The sequence below is a fragment of the Sturnira hondurensis genome, unplaced genomic scaffold (assembly GCF_014824575.4).
Source record: "Sturnira hondurensis isolate 20B ecotype Veracruz unplaced genomic scaffold, ASM1482457v3 Scaffold0004136, whole genome shotgun sequence".
Taxonomy (NCBI): domain Eukaryota; kingdom Metazoa; phylum Chordata; class Mammalia; order Chiroptera; family Phyllostomidae; genus Sturnira; species Sturnira hondurensis.
Genome location: NW_028076767.1, coordinates 30424821 through 30449356, shown reverse-complemented (window position 1 = coordinate 30449356; position 24536 = coordinate 30424821). Strand labels below are relative to the sequence as shown.

Sequence of the window (24536 nt, the reverse complement as noted above, 5' to 3'; positions counted from 1 at the left end):
TCACTCTCCAAGAGAGCAGGGACAAGGACGGTCCAAGTGCCCACTCATTCCACATTCCCCCACAAACATGTGAGAGATGAATCCCAGGTGCTCCAGGCACAACTGCACATATAGAACCCACATGAATTGAGCACCTACTGTATGCCAGGCACTGTGCCAAGAATTTTATACAGAGCAATTCTGTAGTACTCCCAGCAACCCCTGAGGGAGCGACATTAGTAATGTTTTAGAAATGGGGAAACTGAGGCACGGGGCAGTTGAGCAATTTGTCCAAGGTCCCAGGGCTAGCATGCAGGGGAACCGAGATGCCCTACTACACACTGCAAGGATGTGCTGAACCAACACGGGGCAGCGCCCCTGTCCCCTCGAAGCTCAGGGGCTGAGGGGCAGGCTGGCCTCATCCACAGGGTGGTAGTCAACGCCCCTCCCGGAGGAAGTGATACCTCGGCTACATCCTGAGGACATGTCAGGGTGTGCTGGGGGGAAGTGGGGGGAAGGGCAATCTGAACAGAACAGAGGCCAAGAGGCAAAGGAGAGAGGAGAAAACCCAAGGGACCAGAAGGAAGACCACGTGGCTGGAGCAGGGAACAGAAGTGCGCTCTGAGTCAGGGGGCGTGATCACCTCCACCCTCACTGACCAAGGTTAAAAAAGGCCTGGCCGACAACATAGGAGGCAAGATGGCTGGGAAAACAGGCAGGGTCCCCTGGATCACACAGGGTCTCGGCAAGGTCAGGGACCCCCATTTTATCCTGAGCTTTCTCGACCATCCTTCAAAGACTGTGTGAGCCCCTAACTCAGTGATGCCCACAGTCCACAGGGGTCTCTGGGAATTTCTGCTGACTCATTGTGGGACCATGGGCACCTCCAGGCCCTCTCTGTGTCTGAGTCCCCCAACTGCTATTGGATGACCCAGTCCCCAAAAGCACATCCTTGCTTCCTCAGCCTTGCATCCCGTAAACAGAACACTGTTGACCAATGAGATCTTGGCATTCCTAGAGTCTGATTCTGGGACTCCTGTGTACTGGCCATCCCATCCTGCTGAGGCCAGCCCCCCACCGTGGCACTCTGCCCAGCAGCTTCTGGGCCAGGGGCTGAGTTCTCCTGCTCCTCAGTCCTGCCAAGATGTGGGAGCTCCCTCAGGTTTTGGCCCGATGGGGCTGGGTTGGGGGGGGGGCGGTCTGCTCGGATTCTCCAGGAGGACAAAGAGGCTGACCTGCGAAGAGTTCCAGCAGGAGCCCCGCTCCCCCTCCCTCCGGCCCTCTCCCTTCCCAGTCCACGTGTCTCTATTGTCTGCTCCCCGCTTCAGGGAAAGACACAGCCTCGGATGTGTCAAACCCCCCCCCCCCCCAGCAGCAGGGAAATTAATTACTGGGCGATTTTCACTTCCTCTGGCAGCGCTCGCCTGAGCTAGGCACCGGAACAGGACCGGCTGAGCGGGGCAGGCGTCGGCATGGAGGAGTGGCTCCCCCCCACCAGTCTGGGAAAAGAAAGTTGAACCCCAAACCCAATAGGAGGCTTCCCAGTGGGAAGCTGAGCTGGAGTCAGGGGACGACTTCCTCTACTCAAAGCCGAGTGTCCACATTGGCCACTTCAGAATTGAGGGCGAGGGAGAGGACTGGAGGCAGGAAGGTCACCACTGGCGACTCACACTTTTTTTCTCTGCACCCCTTCTCTGTGTCCCCATGTGCCTGAACCCCACCAGCCTGGACGGCTCTCTCTCCCCTCCCCTGGGCTTCTCCCCCTCGCTCGCACTTTTCCTTTCTTTGCGTCGCTGGAGGGCTTTCTTTCTGTGTGCCTGGATCTCTCTCTGCCTCCCGTGGGTGTGTGAGTGTGTGTTGCTACTTCTCTCCATCTCTGTCCTTCTCCTGTTTCTCTTGTCTTTTTGTCCTTATCTTGGTCTCTCTGTTTCTATTTCTACCTCTTCAGTGTGCGTCTCTCTTTCTCTGCATGTCTCTTTCTGTCTTTCTCCGTGGATCTCCCCTCTATCCTCTCTCTCTCCCCCCACCCCATACACACTCCTCTCTCTCTGTGTCTGTCTCCGCGCCTTCCTCACCCTCACTTTCTCCCCTCCTGCCTGCCCGCTGCTCCCTGCGCCTGGCCTGCCCCCACCGCCGCCGGTTCAGGGGAACGTGTGCGGAGCGATTGTCCTGGGGGACATTTGATGGATTAGAGCGCTGAACAGTTCCATTGCTAGGGGACCACCTGATCTCCTCCAGCTCGCGTCCCATATAAAGCCGGCAGCCGGAGTGCTGAGCACAGCTCCAGCGATCGCCTGTCTGCGCGCCGCCGCCGCCGCCGCCAAGCCCGAGCCGGGCGGCTGCCACTGGGGCCGGCTCGGCGCTGCTGTCCGTCCGCCCGCCCGCCCGCTGGGAGCTGTCCAGTGCTGAAACCCCGCGCAGACAGCCAATCGCGCCCCGCTGGCCGCCTCCCCCCACCGGGGCCCCACGCAAGTGCCGCCGCCGAGCCCCCCGCCAGTCGCAACATGCCGCGCTCCTTCCTGGTAAAGAAGATCAAAGGGGATGGCTTCCAGTGCAGCGGGGTGCCAGCCCCCACTTATCACCCTTTGGAGACCGCCTACGTGCTGCCTGGCGCCCGAGGGCCGCCGGGGGACAACGGTGAGTGGGACCGGCGCGGGGGTGGAGGGGAGGGGGTTCGGGCCCTCACCAACTCGGGCTACGAGGAGGGGTGCGCCGGCGGAGAGCCCCGAGAGGAGACTTCCCTGGCGGCGTGCGCCCCCCGGGCTTCCGGAGGGCCCGGCGGGCGGGGCAGGGACTAGGTCCCTACAAAGGGAAAGTCGCAGGGTCGGCCCATTCCGAAGCCACGCGCCAGATCGGACTCTGAAAGTTGTGGCCCCAGAACGGGGCTAGAGTGAGGTGTGGTGAGAGAAAGAAGATAGAGGGGAGCCGGTGAAGGGCTAATGCTGGGGAGGCTAATGCACAAGGCGGTCCGAGGGTCCCCTCCCCCTGGCTACCTAAGTGTGCTCCCCTGGTGGGGAAGGTGAACGGACCTACACTACCCATCTCTGGGGAGATGGGGCTGCTCCCAGGGGGTAGCTGGGACGCCCTCCTTCCCTTCAACCTGCTCCCCCTGGCGATGCCAGACAAGTGTTCTCAGGGCCCCTCTCTCGGCAACTCTTTTGTTACCCTCAGCCACATGCCTGCCAAAGGCTGGGCCTGTCCTGGGGACCATGAAGAGCAGGAAATTTCTAGGAGGGGTTCCCCAAAAGTGACTCCTGGTCCCCTGGGCTGCAATCCCTCCCCACTCCAGCTTCTCGCCGGCCTCCAGAACAAGCCCTGCTGCTCCTTCTAAGTCCCCCACCCCCGACACACTCCATCTCTTCTCAGAGCAAGTTCCTGCAGGGACAAGGGTTTGGGGGACAAGAGAGGTCATTCAGACCCAGAACAGGGTGATCTCTGGAGGGTGTGGGAAGAACCAGATGACTGCTTCTGTGGACCCATCAAAGGCATCACAAAACCGTTCTCGGTTGGCCCCCACCAGGGCAGGTGTCCGGAGAGGAGGCATTCCTTTGGCAATAAGAGATGTGACATCACATGTGGCATCAGCTTTGGGGGGTGCGTGCGTGTGTGTGTGTGTGTGTGTGTGTGAGTGAGAGAGAGAGAGAGAGAAGAGAAGAGAGGAGAGGAGAAAGGGCTGAGGATGAAGGAGAAACTGGCCTGGCAAAGGCAGGAGCCCTGGAGAGTGGGCGCTCCTGCTTTGGGGATTTCCAAGCACTTCACCCACATTCCATCACTCTGCCAAGCCAGGTAGCAAGAGGGCGCTGGGCAAAGGGCTCTGTGACCTCATCAAGGTCAAGGAAATTAGGGAGTGATCAGGAATCCAGCTGTGGCCCCTCAGCCCCTGGCTCCCCCACCTGGCAGAGAAAACCAACCCCCTTTCTTGTTGCCCACATGTTGTCCTCTTTCCTTGATCCCAAGTCTTCTTGGGGTCCAGGACAGCAGCTCAGGGACATGGCTGGGCTGGGCTGAGTGCTGGCAGGACAGAGGGTGGACCTGGGGCTGTGCCAGGGCTGGGGAGTGCATGCTGGGGGCTGGGCAGAAACGGAAATGCGTGCCACGCTGCAATGGGGATCCCTTGGGGGACTGACAGAGAAGCCTGGGGCTCCCACCCACCTCGAGGCACCCACAGTTTTGCCCCAGGCCAGCTGAGGAAACCCAGAGAAGCCCAGAGACTTTCCCCACGCACAGCCGAAACTGCGGGCTGCTCCTCGGGAGGAAGGCAGGAGCGCCTCTCCTTGAATTCAGTCCAAAAAGGCTTCAGAAGGAGCCCCTGAGTGAATGGTGGGGGCAGGATTAGGCAAAGCCATCAGCAGAGCTGTTCCTGTGGAGGTTCTACCAGACTTGACACCCTAGAACCACCCTTATCTTTGGCCCTTTCCCCAAAGGGCTCCAGACCAGCTCCCTGACCACAATGGGAATCCCAAAGCTGTCCCAGTAGTCTGACCCCTGGCCTGGAACTCTGGGAGGCCTAGGCTCTAGATCTCCGGCTTGCTGTGTGACCTTGGGCAAGTGCCTTCCATTCTCTGGTCCTCTGTCTCCCCAGCCGTAAAAGAGTTTGCATAGCATGAACTGAGTATCCTTCCAACTCTGACAATCTCCGTTTCTCTGAAGGTCAAGTGTGATGTGGGAGGCCCTGGAGATGCCTGCACGAGGGTCTAAAAGAATGCATGGGGGCCATTATCAGGGTTTTTGTAGGGCTCTATTTACCAACCAATGCCTGGCTGAGGGTGGCAGAGGGTGACTGAGACCCAGCATTTTTCTTGGCCTCAGTCTTTGCAGGCTGCCCCGCGGTGAAGACAGGCGCCCTGGCCGGGCTGCCTTCGTGGTGTCTGCAGTAGACAGTCGGTGCCAGAGACCAAGCAGTGACCCTTCAAGCTGGGAATGACCAGGACACACAGGGTCTGCCTTATCCTGTTTTCAGGGGCCTCTCTCATCCCTGGGGTGTGGCTGGACTGGGCAGTTTGGGGCTCCCTCACTCCAGGGTTGGCAGGGGTGCTGGGGTCCTCGGAGAGCCTGCCAGCTCCCAGTAGTCCGTTGTCTGCTCTGCCGGAAATAACCTTGCTGAGCGTTTGAGGGAAGTGTGAAAAATTGCTGAGCTGACGTTTTTTTTCTCTCCCAGCATGTGTAAGTGTGCTGGGTAAACAAGGAGAAAGAGAGGAGGGGGGAGGTGAGGAGAGTGAGGGAGGAGAGGAGGGAGGGAGGAGGATGGAGGGAGAGGGGGAGGGCCTGGGGCTGGAGATAGTTCCAGTTATTAGAAAGATCCTCTTACCAGCGGTTCCTGCAGCAAGGGCTGCGGGGTCAGAAGGATGGTGGGAGGGGAGTGTGTGGGGCGGGGGGTGGGGGGGCAGGGGGCAGCCTGTACAGGTGCAGGTCAAGGGAATCAAAGGCTCCTAACTGATGAAGATGCGAGACCCCACACAAAAGAGGTGTGCCCCCAGCTCAGGGAATGCCTGGGAGTGCTGGAGAATTCCTGGAGGACTCCTACACACACACACACACACAGAGTAACGCTCTTCTTCTTCTTCTTCGCTTCCCTGCACTGCTCCTTTTCAGCTTCCATGGGCTGGGCAGAGGGTGCAGCAGGTGTGTCTGGTCTCCGGGCTCCCCCCAAACCACAGAGCCCATAAATAGGGGAGGGGCAGCCCCAGAAACAGGGAAAGCTCTGCAGAGCTCCCCAAAGAAGGAAGATGAGATCTAATTTCACGATCCTCTCCAATACGATGCCTCTTTCTCCTCCCCCTGCCCCCTCCCTCCTCCACTGTTTTCTGCCTCCTTGGAGCCTCCCGTCCCCTCCTCTCTCCTGGGTGACTCTGAGCACAGATTCAGTCTGTGGGTGAGATGCCAGCTCACATCCTCCTAACCCTTTCAGCGACTAGCCCTCCAATTCCACCAAGTGCCCCCCTTCACAGGCCTGGGCTCCCTTCCGGGGGTGGGGGGAATACCGTGGACCCTCACCGTCCCAGAGAAGACTGCTGCCCACCCTCTGCACAGCGGTGGTCTCTCTGGGCCCCAGTTCAGTGGCTACCTCCTTCGTACCTTATCTGTGAACCCCAGCTGGGCCCCAGGTCCCCCTGCCTCTGCACCCCTTGCTGGTCCTGCCCTCCTGCTCCTTCAGAGTGCATTCGACCCAGGCAGATGAGGGATCAATGCCAATCCAATAACGCAGTTGTCTGCCCTCCACCGCCACATCAAGTCTCCCCCCTGGCAGGCCGAGGAAGCACTCCTACGTCTGCCCTAGGGCTTATCTGGTCGACACATCACACCAGTGCCCACTTCCCCTCACCCCTCTGACGGCGCCAGGGAGTCGCTCTGGGCCAGGCCTGGGAGCCCGACTGGAAGGCCTCAACCCATCCGCCCCACACCTCAGAAAGTCCACCTGGGGAGCAGGGATACAAAAGGGCTGCCCCAATTCTGTGGTGGGGGGGGCACAGAGAAGGTTGGGGAAGTGCCCAATGACACACAGCAGGCCTATCTGAGTCTTCCTTAACCATGACTTTCCCTGGCATCTTGGTCTTGATCTGGGTCCAAGGTCCAGATTAGAGACATGTTGGAGATCCAGGTCCAATGTCCAGTCCACCGTCTGGTCCAACACCGAGGTCCAGAGCTGAGATCCAGGTCCCACATCCACATCCAACATCCATACCCCACCCCAGGTCTAGGACTAGGTCTACGGTCTAGGTCAGGGTCAATGTCTGAAATTATAGGTCCAGTCCAAGACTCAGAACAAATCCATGTCAAAGTTCAAGTTTCAACATCCGGAATCAGGTCCAGGTCAATGTTCAGGGTCCAGGTTCACTGTTTAGTCCAAGGTCATGTCCAGATCCATTCTCAAGTCTGGCTAGACTTTCTTTGTGGCTTTGGACTAATCTTTCCTACGCCAGCCTCAGTTTCCCTCTCATTAAATCAAGCAGTTGAACTTGATCTCTTTCAGCACTGACTTTCTAGGGATCCAAAGACCTGATTTTCCTAAGAATTAGTCAGCGGGAGCATGGAACAACAAGGCCCGTGTGGAATATGAAATTTGGGGACCATGGTCCCCCCTAAAGCCTGGGATCATAAGGGGTACACAAGGGGTCCAAGCAGAGCCTCCACTCTTTGGACAGCCTTGGCCTGTGGTTCCTGAGAGAGGGCAAGAGAGGACATCCAGTCCCTATGTCACGGCCCAGCGATTGATGTATCCCAAAGACCCCCCCATGCGAGCACACACGTGCACGCTCACACACCGTGCCAGAGGCAATGCGCACATGGGGGCATTACCTCTGACCTACAGGGGCACACTGAGGGCCAGGGAGGGCCCATGCCTTGCCCGAGGTCACAAGGGCACCAGTGGTGGACCCTGTCACACCTCCCAGGCGGGTACTTACCCACACTGTAGGGGTGCCCACAGCCTGCAGGCCTCTGGTGGGCGTGGTTAGACACTGAGAGATGAGGCCCCTGAGCTCCTGGCCTCCGAGTCCCAGCTGTGGTCTCCCCTGGAGTGACTCTGGGAAGGAAGTGACTTCCTTCTTCTGGGAAGGAAGAGAGGCTGAAATGAGCTCTGACTGCACCTGTCTGGGGCAGAGAGCAGGTAGGGCAGGAAGAGAGCCTGGAGAGTCGGCGCCCACCGTGCACAGCACCTGATCTCCAGTAGGAGGCCCAGAAATGGCCTATGAAAGACCCCCTGAAGGGGCAGGAGGAGACCTCCAGACCCCTCGGAAAAATCTTTCCTATTGATTCCTGCAGAGCTGTGGACCTCCCTGTGGGCCATAGGAACTGGGTCACAGCCAGGAAAAACCAGAATGTGGGGGATTTCAGAAGGTGGGAGTGGGCCCTGAAATCCTTTGGACACTCCCTGTGTCTGGGTCAAGGGTCACGAGCACCTCACCCTACAGCCCTGGTCAGGTTGGACCAAATGTCACTCTGCCTCTGCTCATCTGGACTCAGGGACCCCTCCCCAGTGGGCAAGCATACCAGCTGCCAGGCCCTTGGAGGAGGTGGGTGTCATTTCTGGTCCAGTGCCCAGGGAACCACTCACAAAGATGCTATAATAAGGGGAGGGGGAGGTCCCAGCCCCTTTGCCCAGCTCTGTGAGCAGACAGGAGAAACTATTTTTAACCCGCTTTGCTGCTGACAGACCTGGCTTTCTGCTCAGCTGGCTGGAGCTGATTCCCGAGGCCCGAGGCCCTGGCACAGCAAGAAGCAGCTCTAAATATACCCAGGCAGCAGCCCCTCCAGCCCCCCCCACCAAGTGGGGCTAGGCCCTGCTCAGGAAACTGGGCCGCCTGGGAAGCTGGCCCACCACCCAGCCCTCTCTGTTTCTGCCCATCTTGAGTCGGGCAAGTGGGATTAAGGCCAGGAACTCCCTGGTGGAAGTTCAGGACCCTGGGAATCCAGGAGGGACTGAAAAAAAGCTCTGGGCTGGGAGGCAGGAGCTCTGACGTCAATCTGCTTTGTGATGGAGGGGGGCCAGGGCCCCTCTCTGGGCCTCAGTGTCTGCAGAACCAGAACCCCAGAAAAAGTGCCCATCGTGATCCCTAAGACACAAGCTAATTAAAGCTCTGAATGGGGGACCTTGTATACAGTAAGTGCTCATAAGTGTCAATCATCGCTTTTATTAATTATTTACAAAAATTCACAAGGGCTACAGCATCTTCTGGAACAACAGCTTCTCCCTACCCCGAATACCCCATCATCCCCATAGATGCAGGCCAGCTGGTGGATATTATTTGAAGAAATCCACCACCCCGCTGATTAGAAAAATCTTTCCTCCCCCAGGCGGTCTCCATGTCTGCTCAGGTGTTTTGAAAAAAAAAAACAACAACAACAACAACACAGGCTTTGGAGGGTTTCAAGCCCAACACCTCCTCTGGTAACCTTGGGCAAGTCCTCTCTCCTCTCTGGGCCTCTGGGCTTATTAGTGCGGCGCTCGGCCCCGGTGCTGGGAAGGGCGCACAGGGAGCTGGAGCACTATCGATCCTGGCCATAGTGCTGCAAGACTCGCCCACACTCACCCCCACGGGTCAGAGAGCAGGAGGAGACAGCGTCTGAGAGGATCCAGCACCTTAACTCTGATGAAATCCCCCTCTCACCACTCCTCTGGGTGCAGGACTTTTGAAAAATAGACTCTGGACCTCCAATCTGAACTATCAAGACCCTTAGGGAAAACCAGAAGTCATTCTCAAGTGACATGTACACCACATTTCCCCACCACCCCACCCAGCAGGGATGGCTCTGGTTCCTACCCTAAAATGGGGGCGTTTGAGCCCAGAGAAGCTTCGTGACCTAGTGGAGGTCAAAGATCTAGGGTATGAGTACAAGGGCCAGGATGGAGGCCAGGTATCCTCTCTCTGGGTCTCTGGGCTTCCCAGCCTCTATGGGGACCCAAACAAAAGAGCCCTGTTCCACTCCATCACCTAAGGGACAGCAGCACAGCCTTCTATAGTCGCCTGTGGTGCAGAGGGAGGCACCCAAAATCCATCTGGGTTCCATGTACAGAGTTAAAGCATGGCTTATAGTGTCCTAAAGAATTCCCCAGAGTTGAGGCCCCGACAGGTAAGGTGCTTTGGGCAAGGCCGCCCAGCGACCTTGGGCGTGCTCAAGACACTCATGTGTGTCCTGCTCTCTGGCTGATTGGAAGGATGTCACCGGGAAATTAAGGGATAATAATAATGATAATAACAGCTTGAGAGGCTATTGTAGGCCAGGCATTGTACTGAGGACTTTACATGCATTAATCCATTCACTCCTATTACAAGTTTCCTTATACAGGGGTGACATAAAAAGGTTAAAGAACTTGCCAGAGGTCACAGAGCTAAGGAGAAGTCAGTGGATCTGAGCAGAATGGGGTGGAGCTGATGGGGTGGGGGGTGAGGGACAAGACCATAGGCATCACTGAAGAAGCTATTCAGCACCAGGCAGAAGGGGTCTTCAGGGCATCTCAGTCACCCTTCACCCACAGAGACCAAGTCCAGAGAGGCGAAACGACCTGGCCAAGCTCACAAAGCAAGTTAGACCACCTCCTTCTAACAGCCCCACTCCATCCACAGCCCATGCCAAACTCCACAGCTGCTGGGCATCAGGTGTGGCCCCACAAGTTCCTGTCCCAAAGGCAATTCCACATCTGTTCTTAGATGAGCAACCTTTCTGGAAGGTACTCTTATTTCTATATAAACTCCCAGAGACAGGTGCTGCCAGCCACCACCAGAGGGCGCTGTGGGTAGAGAGCCTGGTTTGGGTGAGGACTCCCTGGTTCATTGAACTATATTACCAACCAGCCCTTTCCTGAATAAGAACATGAAGTAGAAATTACATGTCCTGGGTGAGGAAACAGAAAGGAGCAGGAACATGTGTCCAGGCAGACGCCAAGAAAACTGCAGCACAAAAAACCCCTCTGGGGGGCTCGTTATTATTACTTAACAATAACAGCCAACACCTATTGTGGGTTTACAATGTGCCAGGCACTGGGTTGGAATCCTGAGTCGAAGTTACTAGCTGTGCGGCCCTGGGCATGTTCCTGAACTCCCTTGTGCCTCAGTTCCTTCATCTATAACATGGTGGCAACCTTAGAGTCACGCGGGTAAAATGCATCCCTGTGTGTGAGGCCCCTAAACGAGCGTCTAACACATAAGTGTGGTAACAGTATTGGTTATTATTTACTTTTCACTTACTGTTCATTCGTGGGCTCCTTACTACGACTGTGTGAACTGAATACCTTTATTATCCCTCGCTTTACAGCTAGGAAAAAAGGAGCAAAGGGAGATCGGGGAGTTGGTCCAACATCACACGGCTGGGAATAGTAAAGCTGGAACTCAACCCAGGCAGCCCGGCTCTGAAGTGTGTGCCTAACCCGCATGCCATCCTTCCTTCACGACAGAGCGTGCGAGGCCCTGGTTGCATACTCAGCCACGCCTACAAAGACTGCATTCTATTCCCATAACCAGTGAAAGGACCTGAGGCACAGAAAGATGCATGACTTGCTCAAGGACACCCAGCTAGAATCTGTGTAGGGAATCAAGTCATTCCCAAACCAGGCAGGCAGGATAGCCTGTAGCAGACCCAGCTGGGCTGGCCTGGAAAATCTTTATCACCCATTTCACAAACACTGAATGCCCACTAGCCTGGCCCCTGGTTATAGGTAGTGAACAACCCAGCCTCCGTCCCTTCCTGGGGGCCCTCCCCGTGTTAGGAAACTGGGGAGCAATGCAGTGAGTCCTACTCCTTGCTCCATCCCCTGAGTAAGTATCGCCACCACTCTGTACCTCAGTTTCCTTCTCTGTAACATAAGAATTTTTGTGATGGTTCAATGAGGCAGGTGATGGAAGTGAAGCACTCAGCCCAGAGCCTGGCACATCGTAAGTGCTTAATACATATAAGCTATGAGTATTACCATCAGCAATTACAATGGGAAGAAATACTGAAGGAGAAGGAGGGGGTCTGGGTAATTAACTCGGATATTAAACAACAGATATTTAACTCAGTCTGACACAATATGCCCTGAACGTTGGGGTGTAGGGGGTGTAGGCCTGACTCCTGGAGTGGGAGGTGGGAGACTCTCCGGACTGAAGGCAGGTGGGGCAGGGGGGTGGCGGGGGACAGTTGCTGAGAGGCTGTGCAAGCCTCCCCCAATTAAAAAACTGGTACCGCCAGGGCCCTGTCGGCATCTGACCCCAGAGCCCCTCCCTACTGAGGCCTCCACCCAGACCATCCCCAATCACATCCGTGTGCGGAGGGTCCTGTGCAAGCAGCGGAAAGGGTAGAGGTAAAAATAAGGGTGTATCCTGGCTTCAGGGTTGGCAGACAGTCTGCACAGATTCTCCCTGTGACCACACTAAATGCCAGAGGACAGGCAAAGGGGGCCCAAACTCTACTGCTGTCTGGAGTCCGGGGACAATGGAAACACTTGGTTACTTCAGTATTAGGTTGATCAGCTTGTGTTCGTATGCCAGAAACTCTCCTGGGGGCCCTGGAGCCCGGGTCCCAGGGTCTTCAGGGAGAATGCTAAGACCATGCTAGGCCCTGAGAGGCAGAGACAAATTGGGGTGGCCCACGCCCTTGGGAAACCGCTGTGGAACCCCCTGGGAGAGCCCCAACCTGCACACTCCCCAGTCACTCAAACCCAACATGGACAGGATCTCTGGTCCAACCCCAGAAAGGAGGGAAGAGGAGGCGGAGGGGAATTCTCACAGGCAGACATCAGAGGGCGTCTAGTGGAGCAGGGAGCAAGGCAGGTTCCAGAGTGAGTACAATGCAAGGAAGTCCCCTTCCTGGAACACCTATTATACGACACTCTCTTGACCCGAACCCCCCCAGCCACCCTGGGTGGCTGGGGGGAAGGTGTTGCCTACCAGGTTTGCGATCCATTCAGGCAACATCTACCCACCGTATGTTTCTTCTGAGCCAGGCACAGGCTGGGCACACAGCTCCACCCAGGGAAGCTGGGTCTGTTGAGGGTGGCAGACAATTAAATAGTCTTCAGTGAAATCACTATTTCAAGCAAGTAAAATGCACAATTATGATAGCTAATATTTATATAGCAATTACTGTGTGCTCCCTTCTCTCTTTCTCAATTTCCTTACATGGGAAACGGGGATTATAATAAAACCTACTTGGTAGGGCCTGTAACCATTAAATGAGCTAACATGGGGAGAGCGTTGAGGGAGAACCTGGAGCACAATAAAAGCTTAATACGCGGCACTACTCATCACTTCACCGAGTATTTCCAAAACCCTGGGAAGGAGTGCCCGATTATAAGCTCTATTTTGTAGATGAGGAAACAGGCAGAACGATGACAGAACAGGGAAGGCATGAGTTTTGGCGTCAGGCTGCCCATGTCTGAGTCCTGGCTCCATCCTTTACTAGCCGTGAGCTGAGACTCTATGTGCCTCAGTCTCTCCATCTGTAAAGTGGGTGCAATAAAATAAGACCTTCACGGTATGACTGTAAGCACTTAGCAAGCTAGGGAAAACAAATCCGGTAGAACAGGGCGGGGGCCCTGCTCCAGGAGGGTGGGGTGGGGATTACTTTGACTGCAGTCCACGCAGAAAGGATGTGAACCCACGCATCCTGACACCTAGAGCTGGTAACAAAGATGCCCGACAGCGACCACAGCCTTACCAGCAGCCATCATCTTCCAGGAGCTGGAGGGCCTGGGGAGCGATCTGCCCCAAGAGAGAAGCCCTCTTCCACAGCTCACCTTCCTTCCTCTCCCTTCTCGCCCCTCCAGGTTACGCCCCGCACTGCCTTCCTCCCAGCAGCTACGATGTGGACCAGAAGCCAGGCCTGGAGCTGGCGCCCGCCGAGCCTCCGTACCCGCCGGCGGCGCCAGAAGAGTACAGCGACCCCGAAAGCCCGCAGTCCAGCCTGTCGGCGCGCTACTTTCGCGGGGAGGCGGCCGTGACCGACAGCTATTCCATGGACGCCTTCTTCATCTCGGACGGGCGCTCTCGGCGGCGGCGGGGTGGGGGCGGCGGGGACGCCGGGGGTGCGGGAGACGCCGCGAGCGCCGGGGGTCGCACGGGGCGCGCGGGGGCGCCTGCGGGCGGTGGGCACCGACACGCGTGCGCCGAGTGCGGCAAGACCTATGCCACGTCCTCGAACCTGAGCCGCCACAAGCAGACGCACCGCAGCCTGGACAGCCAGCAGGCGCGCAAGTGCCCGACCTGCGGCAAGGCGTACGTGTCCATGCCCGCGCTGGCCATGCACGTGCTCACACACAACCTGCGCCACAAGTGCGGCGTGTGCGGCAAGGCCTTCTCGCGGCCCTGGCTGCTGCAGGGCCACATGCGCTCGCACACGGGCGAGAAGCCCTTTGGCTGCGCGCACTGCGGCAAGGCCTTCGCCGACCGCTCCAACCTGCGCGCTCACATGCAGACGCACTCGGCCTTCAAGCATTACCGCTGCCGCCAGTGCGACAAGAGCTTCGCGCTCAAGTCCTACCTCCACAAGCACTGCGAGGCCGCCTGCGTCAAGGGAGCCGAGCCGCCCCCGCCGCCCCCCGCCGGCCCCGCCAGCTGAGCCTCCCCCGTCACCGCCGCGCCCGGAACTGGCTCTCCACGCGCCCCGGGCCCCCTACCTGTGCCGTCTCCAGCCCCCAGCTGCGTTTCCCTGTCCACGACCCTCGTGGCACCCCCTCTCCCAGCCCGGAACTTTCCTGGCACTGTCCTCCCCAGAGCGTCCCGACCAGTTCTTCCCTTCCGGCTCCCAACACTCGGACCTTGACCCCCTGTCCGCCCCCTCAAGGTTCCCAACTCAGGCACCAGGTCCGCGCCCCTTCTGGGGCTCAGAGCCGGAATTCTCTCCCACCCAGACCCTGCGCCTTTCCCCGTCCAGCCTTCAGACCTCCCCTCTCACTTCTCAGCGGAGGCGCCGTGGCCTCTCCTCCTCTGGAGGCCCCAGGCTAAGGCTCAAACTTACCCTCGACTGTCACGCCTGCCGCCTGCCTTTGTTTTCCCGCCCACACTCAGACGCAGGGCCTGCAGCCTCTAAGCCACATTCCAGCGACCGGCCATCCCTCTGGCCTCTTTGGGGAGTCTCTTTGTATGTGTCAGCCCTCACCCCCGCCACACCCGGGCCTTAGGCCAGACGTTCACACACAGCCATCGCCCACCCACCCTCTTCCATCCCGGGGGTCTTTCCCAGCCACCTTCCGCTCTCCCCAGACCCCCTCTTCCCTCCGGCATCTCTCACCCCTCAGAGTTCTCCTGACCTGGGGCAGACTTCAGGGGCAGTTCGGGCCTCATCCCCTAAAGAAGCCCCTCTTCCACCCCGACAGCCTCTCCCTGGGTTTCCAGACTCAAGCTGCCCAATCCCGGTTCTCTGAGCACTTTCCCTCCCTAGGACTGCAGGTACCCCTCCTTATTTGTTGCAGGGAGGTCTGGGGCACCTCACAAATGCCCTTGCCCCGTCTGTCTGGGCCTCCCCCCCCCAGTTATTTATTTGTGTATTTATTTATTTATCTATTTATTATTATATTTAGTCTCTTGTCCTCACCCAGGGACAGTCTGGCTTCCCCAGCTGGACTGGGAGGTCAGGGAGCCAGACAGGGAGAGGGACAGCAAAGGCCATAGGGGGCTGTCCACCCCACCACACCCCACGCCGTCTTGGGGAGTGTGAGCGCAGCCCCACCCTCATCAGAGCCTGAACTCGCTGGGGAAGGAGGCACAAAAACGGGAGGCTGGCCCGCTGACCCTCAGCTGGGGGGTGGGGGAGGTGTCAGGAGGTCCAGGCCTGGGGCAGGTCCCCGCCCTCCTGAGCCTCCCACTCCCACTCCAGAGAGACCGGGGAGAGGGGCCTCCTCTTTTGTTTCCTGTTGATTCCTCGTCTCGAGGGACCCCAGGTTCCAGGGACCGACTGAGCCCCGGACCCCGCTGGGGCCTCCCTCCCGCTTCGCTCCCCGGGAGGAGCGCTCCCTCCCGGCCACGTCTATGCAACTCTCCCGGGCAGAGGGGCCGGGGCTGCCAGTCGCCCCCCGATGGCCGCCACTACCTCCCCAGCCGCGCTTTGGCATGCCCGGGCGAGGACCGAAGCACACACCTCCGCGCTTACGGGGCCGGCCCTCTCGGCTTTAAGCACACGCCTCTGCCCCATCGCTAGGCGCCCACCTCGGGGACAGGAGTCCTGGAGTCTCCGACCCTCCCCCTCTGCCCCTAACCACAAAGGAGGGTGGACACTGGAGGGAACCCTGGAGTAGGGCCACTTCTCTAGGGCTTCCTGGTTCCAGGCCCACCCCGGAAAGAAGGCGGCAGGGATGGGGGGAGGAAAAGGCGTCGCAGAAGCAATTACGGAGGGTGTTGACCCTGTAAATAGGAACTTCCGACAGCAATAATTTTCCATGCATGCTAGCCTTTTGGCCATATTTTGTATGAGCGCTTGGCGCTCCCCCTCCCTCCTCCTCCCCGTCTCCTGACCCAGACCCCCCATGCCTCCCTCATTTCCAGCAGTATTACTTGTAACGCAATTCAGGGATATTAAAGGGACTTTGGCCACTCATCAGCGCCTCTAGACCTTGTGACTGGGGCAGGGACCGGGGTGGGGTCGGGAATGTGCTGACAGGAAGAGGGGTTTTTTCTTACTCCATTTCCCTCCGCGTAGCCTGACCAGCCTGTAGCTGCCACCAGGGGTCGCACACGTCCAGGGGGTCCCGTGACGTCTATGGATCCCAGGCATCCTCAGTCCTAAACAGTCCTCAAATACTGGGTCCACACCTCAAGGAGTTCAAGAGCCGAATTAATAACCTAAGTGAACACAGCAGGCCGCCCTAATACACTGAGGAATGTGGAGCCTGTGATTACCGGGAAAGAATGTAGTGCTCAAAGGACCGTAATTCTAATCACGCCCCCCGGCCCCCTCCCCCCTCAGCCCCCCAGACTGGGAGCCACATTTGTCCCTGAACAGCCAGCTTACAGCCCCTGCACTCTTCCCCACCACGTGCCTTCCTGCTCTGGCCAGAGACCTCCTGGTCACACTAGCAGCAAAGGCATGCGTGCAAAAAAAGCTGACTTTGGCTGAAAGTTGTCCAAAAACGATGAACTGCAGCTAGAGGCCACGGGCTACCTGTCCTTAAGTGTTCAGGAAGCCACGACCAGTCCCCCTTCTGTACTAGCGGTCTTGATGATCTCTCAAAACACAAATCCGCCCTTGCCTTACTCAAAACCAGGAGCCACCAACCCCAGGCCACTAAACCCCAGCCCCTCAGACAGAGGCACTGAGCAGTGGAGCCTGCGCACTTCGAGAGGTGGATGCCGGGCCGGGGGGGACAGGGGCTGGAGGTTGGCACCCCATCTCCTCTCGGGCTGCCTTTCCAGTTTCCGTAGTGTCCGCAGTGTACTCAACTTTGGGGGCCTCGTCCTGCGCACCTCTAGACCCTGGTGCCTTCCTGCCTTTCCATTCACACACTCTGCACAGGCAGCTGCACCCTGAGCTGGGCGTCTGCAGCAATGACAGCAGCGTGGGAACCCCCACAAAGTTTCCACCAGGACTGTGAGGGGGCGAAGCACCTGCTGCTTTCCCTGGCCATCCACACGCAGTCTTCTGTGGCAACTGTGCACCACACCTGAGTGGCTGGTGCATTAATTCCATTTTTTTTCCAATCCAGGAAACGGAACCCAGTCTCTGGCAGCATTTTACAATGTCTCATTCCTGTATTAAATCTCCCTGAAGTGAAAAGTAGTTAACACAGGGAACTGGCTGCGGACAAAGATTGTTGCAAGGGCTGAAGGCCCTCAGCTGGGCCCCAGCGCGCCCCACAGAGCTGGCCCAGGAAGGGAGCCGCTGCCCCTTCCACAAGCACACGGGGGTGGTCAGGAGGCTGCAGTCCAAGTTCAAGAACCGCCCAGCAGGTGTGACCCAGGGATCCAGAAGCCCCTGCCGCTGCCTCTGTAACTTCTCCCGGCTCCTACCACCCTGGTGTGGCTCACCCTGGAACAGTGTTACAGGGGAACTTAGCGCCTCCACCACCATCTTGCCAGTGGTAAGACACAAAGGCAGTAAGGAAATGGCCCTGCTCGCTTCGCCATCCAAACCCCACAGAAACAATTCTAACTGGCAGGACCTAATTCACTGTCAGTCTCCCTGCTGCAAGGAAGTCTGAGAAATGTAGTTTTAATTCTCCAACACACAATATGGAAGGCACCCTACAGGGAGATGGGAATGGACCGTATCGGCCCAGGTGTAGGTCCATCATCCATCCCATCCTTCCCTCCTTGACTGGAAGCCACGCAATTTGGGGTCATCAGCTTAAGGGGTGTTCGTAACTGGTCCAAGAGTAGTCTCATCCCCTATGGGTCGGGAAATGGGGATGTGACTCAATTTTAACTAATTAGACTTAAGGAGAAGTTTGCTGGAAGCTTACGGGGAATTTTGCTTCTTCCCCTCTCTTAAGAGAAAGGAGGCGAATGAGGTCTCTTTCCCCCTGCATAAACAAAGAAGCATGTCATCCCGTGACCATGAAGGGAACCAGCCTTGGTTGGTAGCATGAAGCTCACAACCTGGATGGCAGAGCAGAGAGATGGGAAAAGCGCTCGTCCCGATGACCTCCGGGAGTCGTGGGAAAGGCCACCCTGAAACCCACTCAGTGTGCGCTGCCTCTGGACTTTGTGGTGAGTGACCCAAATGTCTGCATTGTGTAAGTCGGCTGAACCAGGGTGCTATTGCCTGCAGCCTGGATCACCTCAACCGGAATACCAGTCCAGCTCGCTTTCCACAATTCTCTCAAAGGTCTCCAGGAAGCAACACTCCGGTTCTCCTCCTACCTGCCTGGCTGCCCCACTCAGCCTGTACTGGAGAAAGGAACCTACTTCCCGTTCCTCCTTGGGTTCCAGTTTGTGCTCCTGGCCCTCTCCTAGACTCCTCTTCTCACTGTACATTAGTAATCTCATGATTACGAATGACGTAATCTCATGACACCACGACTTCCATTTCCAGCCACAGGCAGATGACTCACAAATTTAGGCTTTCAATTCCAGCCTCCTCTCTGAGCTGCAAATCCGTATCTGCCTGCCGGCCACCTCCACAGGAATGTCCCAGAGGCACCACAGGCCAGCCCCAGTCTGGAGCCAGCCCCAACCTGGTTTTCCTCCACGGTTTCCCACCTCCGTGAACGGCACAAGCAGCCACCTAGCCTTTCAGCCACGAAGCCCAGAAGTCCTCTCTCCCAGCCCTGTCTCCCCTCCCCTCCCATCCAATCCATCCCCAGGTTCTGTTGATTTTTCCTCTCTGTCTTCTCAGTCTCCAGCCCAGTCCACACCTGCCATCATCTCTCACCTGGACAAATGGACCGGCCTTCTCATTGTCCTCCCTGGGCCCATTTCGCCTCCCACACCTTCCATCCTCCCTCCACAGCAGCCACAGGGAATCTTTTTTAAAATGCAGATCTTATCACGTGACTTCTGTCTCTATTCTTTGGCTCAAAATACTCCCATGACTTCGCACAGTGTGTGGGAGAAGTGCAACTTGCTTAGGGCAGCTTCGAAGCCCGACCTGGTCTGGCTCCTTCCATCGCTCCAGCTGCATCTTCGACCAGTGCCCTCTGCTCTTTGAGTTCCTGCTGCCTCTTTTCAGCAAGGTTGCTCCCTCCTGCCACAGGGCCATTGCACATGCTGTTCTCTCCGCTAATAACATGCTCCATCTGCAGTGCCATTGTCGCCATCCTTCCTTGGGAACTACACGCTTTTGTTCTCAACACCTACATCCATGTACACCTTTCCATCGATCGGCATGATCGTTTGGTCGCCTCTGTCTCCCCCACTAGACTGTAAGTTTCATAAGGCAGAAACTGAAATGTCTTTTTGCTCATCATTAAATGCCCTGGGTCTAGCACAGCAGCCCAGGCAAGAGCAGATGACCAGTGATTATTTTTTAGTAAACAACATATATTTAAGTGATAATCAACTATGGTTGCTTGTGCTTTTTTTTAAAAAAGTGTCTGTCCCTAATGGTCACGGCTGGTTGGTTCAGATGTGGTCATCTGACTAGAACTCGGAAATTTTCTGTCTCCCTTTCTCTGAGTCATTAGACTCGTAACTTGAGAGCTGTGGCTTAGACTGATAGCTACTTATCCATCTCCGCTGTCTCCTTCCTTAGTAAAACAACCCCAATTTTAGCCTAGCATGTGCTTCATTGACTGAAGACTACATATCCCAGCTGCCCTTGCAGCCAGGAGTGGCTAAGTGACCAAATTCTGGCCAACAACTTGCAAGAGAAAGTATTCCACGAAACTTGAGAGGCAGCATTCTAAAAAGGAGGAGGTCATCTGTCCTTTTGCCTCTCCGCTTCTCCGCCTCCTTCCAGGCTGGCGCGGCAGCGGTGCTCCTGAACCAGCAGGCAGCCCTGAGAATGGGAACCCCACTCTAAAATGATGGAGCGCACAGACTGAAAGGGCCCACGCCCCTAGTGACCGAAAGGGCCCACCCCAGCCCTGAGGCCCTGCTTCACCCCCCAGGAAAGGGAGTAGCCGAGGGTTCCCACTTCCATTAAACTAATGCACATTGGCTTTCTTCACTCGCAAACCAGAGTCTTGGCTGATACATCGAGACTGGTCTAGAAGGGCAGACACGAAAGACCTATTCATACAGCGGTGTCCAACCTGCGGCCCACGGGCCGCATGCAGCCCAGGAAGGCTGTGAGTGCGGCCCAACGCAAAATCGCGAATTTACTTAAAACATTATGCGATGTATTTGTGATCACGTGTCACAATGTATTTAATGTGTGACCCAAGACAACTCTTCTTGTTCCAGTGTGGCCAAAAGGCTGGACACCCCTGAAAAGTAATCAAACCGCTCACACTCACTGAGCACTTACAATGCATTGGGCACTGTTGTAGGGACTTCCTTTTCATCCTCCCAACAACCCCACAAACGAGGTGCCATGTTACGGCCTGTTTGCAGGTGAGGAGACTGGGGCACAGACAGGGGACCAGCCCAAGGTCACACATCTAGAAAGATGCGTGTGATGTTAACCCAGGCAAGGTACAGAACCATTGGGGTGACCTGCGCCATTCCCCCTTCGCCCTAATTTTGGTTCCCCAATAGCTGCCCAAGACTTGAGTGCGGGTGTCTACTTGGGAGGTGGTCCCGGGAAGCAGGAGTGAGGGGGCGGGAAAGAGACAGAGGGTGTATTAGTGACCCTGCTGCTGCAACACCGGCCTGGGCACTATGGTCTCTGGGAGGGGTCCAGGAGGGTCCGAACAGTCTGGAACGCCCACCTGTGACGATGGAGACTGGCCTTTCCTCATCAGCTCCTGCCTCCATTGGGGAACACGCTGGCACCTCTGGGATGCGCCAGCGTGTGGGCAGAGCTCCCGCGGGGATGGGAAAGGTGGGGACACAGGAGACTTGGGTGGGGGCAATGGGCAGCCATAGGCGAGCCCTGGCTTGCATAAACCTTCCCACCACCACGCAGGCTGAAATCAAAGGTGGGCCAAGGGGACCTGTCCTTGACACTCAGGCCCTGGCTCCACCCTTTCCTTACCACCCTTTCTGACACCCGCCCATCATTTAGCCCATCCAGGTGCCTCAGAAGAGGCTGGCTCCTGTGTTGTGGCTGACGGGCCTCCTCCACGCCAATCCCAGTGGGCTGACAGGTCCCAGCGCCTGTATTTAAGCAGCGGAGCACAGAGCTAGTCCCCAGAGAATGTTAGTCCCAGGTGGTCATGTGACTCAAGCTAGCCCAATCAGACAGAGGAGAAAAGATTTTTAATTCCATCATTGCTGGGGACAGGTTCTCTTTCTTTTCCCTTGGATGCAAATTGCCATAGACTGAACGTTTGTGTTCCAATAAAATTCATATGTTGAAATCCTAACCCTCCGACACAATGGTGTTTGGAGGTAGAGCTTTGGAGAGGTGTTTTGGGTGATGAAGGTGGAGCCCTCATGAATGGGGTTAGTGCCCTTATAAGAAGAGACCCCGGAGACCTCTCCCCCACCCCTTCCACCATGTGAAAACACAGCAAAAAGAACCAGAAAGTGAGACCTCACCAGACACCCAATCTGCTGGCATTCTGACCTCAAACTTTCAGCCCCCAGAACTGTGAGAAATAAGTGTTGATTAACCAACCTATCTATGGGATTTTGGTATAGCAGCCTAAACCAAGACATGAACAAAGAAGGAGGTTGGCCCAGTTGGAACTGGCAGTCATTTTGTGACTATGAGGAGAAGTAGTGTAAGCACAAAGTGGCCTCAAGACCCTCAAGGAGATGGCTAGCAGGCACTGAAGCTGCAGAAGAAAGAGACACACTTTCTGCCTAAAATAAGTACAGGAACTTACAGGTTGGTAGAGGTGACAAAGAGGAGATGGGAGAAAAAAAAACCCAGAAAGAATGGCACCCAGCAACAGGGCAGAACCCTGTAAGCCAAGCTGTAGAAACGGACTAGAGCATTTTAGCAGTAGGGGAATATAAGATTTTAATGTTCCTTTTGTGGCACAGAAATCCTTTTGTCTCCCAGACACTCGGAAGTCTTTCACATACCCAAATGCACGCTTGAGGGACCAGATTCTGTGTCAGCAATGAAAGAGGAGGGGGTGGGCAGGGAGCGCAGGAGCAGGAGGGGGAGAACAGGTGCTCAGGGCCTTCGGTTGCAAACAATAAACATGGATCCGGCTTTGGACAGAAAAGAAAGGTCCTGATGTCTTGCCCTTTATTCCCTTTGGCCACCTCTGAGGCCACTGTAAATGGCAGCTTCATCCTCCAAGTCCTCAGATGCTTGCTAAGTTTGAGTGCCAGGCAGCCAGAGATGGCAAAGATTGAACATCCTCAGGCCACCCACAACCGATAAAGGACAGGAGTCAGTGAACAAAAAAGGCCCAGCCCCACCCCTACCCCTTGCTCCTCAGGGGGACAGTGCCGACTGATATGAGATGTGTGATGTTCTTCTCAGCGTCCCCAGGAGGAATGAGTCCCAGTTCCCGGCCACCAAGCTGACCTGCTCCTCCCTGTGCCCTTTATTGCCACCTCCCTCTCCCCTCGTCACTCCTGGGATCGTCCCCTATAGCAGATGTGTCTTCTAAGACGGTCACGACAGTACTTCCCACCCACAGGCTCTTTCAGGACCTTGCCACTCTACCATCAAGGGGTGGAGTCTCTGTCCTGTCCCTTGAGCCCGGGGGAAGAGGATGGGGTTGTGCCAGCACCTGCAAATAGAAATGCTGCGAGAATGATTCTGTATGGCTTCCAAGACCAGACTGGAAAAGCCCATGAAGCTTCTGCCAGGTTTTCCTGGGGCGGCAGCTCTGGGAAGCTGGCGCCATGATATGAGGAAGCCCAGGCCACGCGGAGAGGTCACGCGGGGGTGTTCCGGCTGGCAGGCAGTACCATCTGCCAGCCGTGTAGATGAAGTCACCTCCGCGTGATTCCAGCCCCAGCTGGCCCGTCACCTCCCAGCTGATGGCCCAGATATTGCAGAGAACAGACGAGCAGCCCCCACTGAGCCCTGTCTGATTTCGTGACCCAGAATTCGTGGTGATAATAAAACAGTTGTTTTGGGCCACTGCATTCTGGAGTGGTTTGTTTTATGGAGATAATAACTAGCACATCTCCCAAAGAAACGACCTTCACACACGTTTTTATCTCGGGGTCTCCTTCTGAGAGAATCCAAACTAAAACAAAAGGATATTGTGTATGTCTCAAATCTTCTCCAGCTTCCAGTTCCAGACTTACATTAGCCCCCGAGGAAGGTGCCCTATATTAAACCCGACAAGACGCTGGAGTCCCAGTCTCACTGATTTAGGGACAGGTGGGCCAATACAATGCAATCGCTATTGGGCAGGCCTGGTCAGGTCCTCCTTTCTTTTTGCCGCCACGCCCCACCCCCACCCCCAACAGTGGGGTCTGGCCCACCAACCACACAGTCTTGAGAGTGGGGAAAGGAGGTTCTGCACAGGTTCAGGTTGCAGCTACCAGGCCTTGCCGGCTGTGTTCAGAGATCAAGGACCATGAACTCCGGTAGAAGGTAGACCCTCTTAAGCCCATAGGTGAATGAGAGTTAAGCTAAGCCTACCTTGGTAACTCTACTTCCCTTGCCAGGGATTGGTTTAGGCACAGACATGATATAATTCTCGGCAATGAGTTATGAGAAAAAGGCTCCTGGGCAAGGGGGTAAAAGGGTAATCAGTGGTTAGTAAAGGTTTCTTCACTGTTAAGAAAGGAGGCCCAAAGGGATATCTTAACTTCTACCTTTAAAAGTTGTTTTATGGTGATGTGATGTTTGGAGCCACAGCAGCCATCTTGGGACCAAAAGGGGCGGGTCTGAGGAGAAAAACCAGAAAATGGGGACTGACGGTACAAAAAGATGGAAAGAACCTTGGTCTTTGATGACAGTGATCAACTACTTTACCAACCATGGATACACCTACCTCCAAACATATTTGGAAACAAACAAATTTTAATTAACATTTAAGCCATTTTGAGCTGAGCCACAGGCATCTTACCATATGGAATTTGATATCAAGAGTGGGGGGCCTCACTGGGCATACCACAGTGAGAGATTCAGGTCAAATCCCCCTTTTTTCCATTCCAGATGCTGTTCTCCTGCCTCTTCTTATTGAGGAAGTCACGAGAAAGTGGTTCTAGAAGCGACAACTTCCCTCTTGATGAAATTCTCTAACTCTCCATAATTCTGGGGCTGAGGTGTGGGTATCAGTTCTACTTCCAGAAACAAAGTATGAGTAAGTTGCTCACAGGGGTTACATTTTAAGGGCCTCAGCATTCTAAGGCTTGCAAGAGACTGAGAACCCAGCATAAGCCATCTTCAAAAGTAAAATGGATGTCACACGCTGGGCACTTATTACGTACATCTTCTCAATTCACATTCCTAATTCTGAGCAATGGGCAGCGTTGCTCCATTCTGTACGGGGTTCAGAAAGCGTCAGTAACTGGCTCGCGTGGCAGCCCCTGCCCCGCCTCCCCCCCCCCCCCCGGCAGTGGGTACCATTCCTGGTTTTCTCCAGCTGAGAGGGTGACTGTGCACTGCCCATGCAGGTGCCCGTCAGGGTGGGGAGGACCACCGAGCCAGACACGCCTGTCTTCAGCCAGATCTGGAATTGTCCC

The 24536-nt window shown here is 56.1% G+C and overlaps 1 protein-coding gene across 1 annotated transcript; it reads left to right on the top strand.

Moving 5' to 3' along the window:
- The first annotated feature begins 2036 nt into the window (after positions 1-2036).
- Positions 2037-15231, top strand: SCRT2 (scratch family transcriptional repressor 2). Its single transcript, XM_037044262.1, has 2 exons — positions 2037-2616; positions 13220-15231. Exons 1-2 carry the CDS (start codon positions 2484-2486, stop codon positions 14008-14010), a joined length of 924 nt encoding a protein of 307 aa, XP_036900157.1. The 5' UTR covers positions 2037-2483; the 3' UTR covers positions 14011-15231.
- Positions 15232-24536: the final 9305 nt, after the last annotated feature.

Bases quoted from the DNA above. Each gene is read 5' to 3' on its own strand.
- SCRT2 (XM_037044262.1), top strand. From the start codon at position 2,484: ATGCCGCGCTCCTTCCTGGTAAAGAAGATCAAAGGGGATGGCTTCCAG. The intron at 2,617-13,219 runs GTGAGTGGGACC...TCGCCCCTCCAG, and splicing joins AGGGCCGCCGGGGGACAACG to GTTACGCCCCGCACTGCCTT.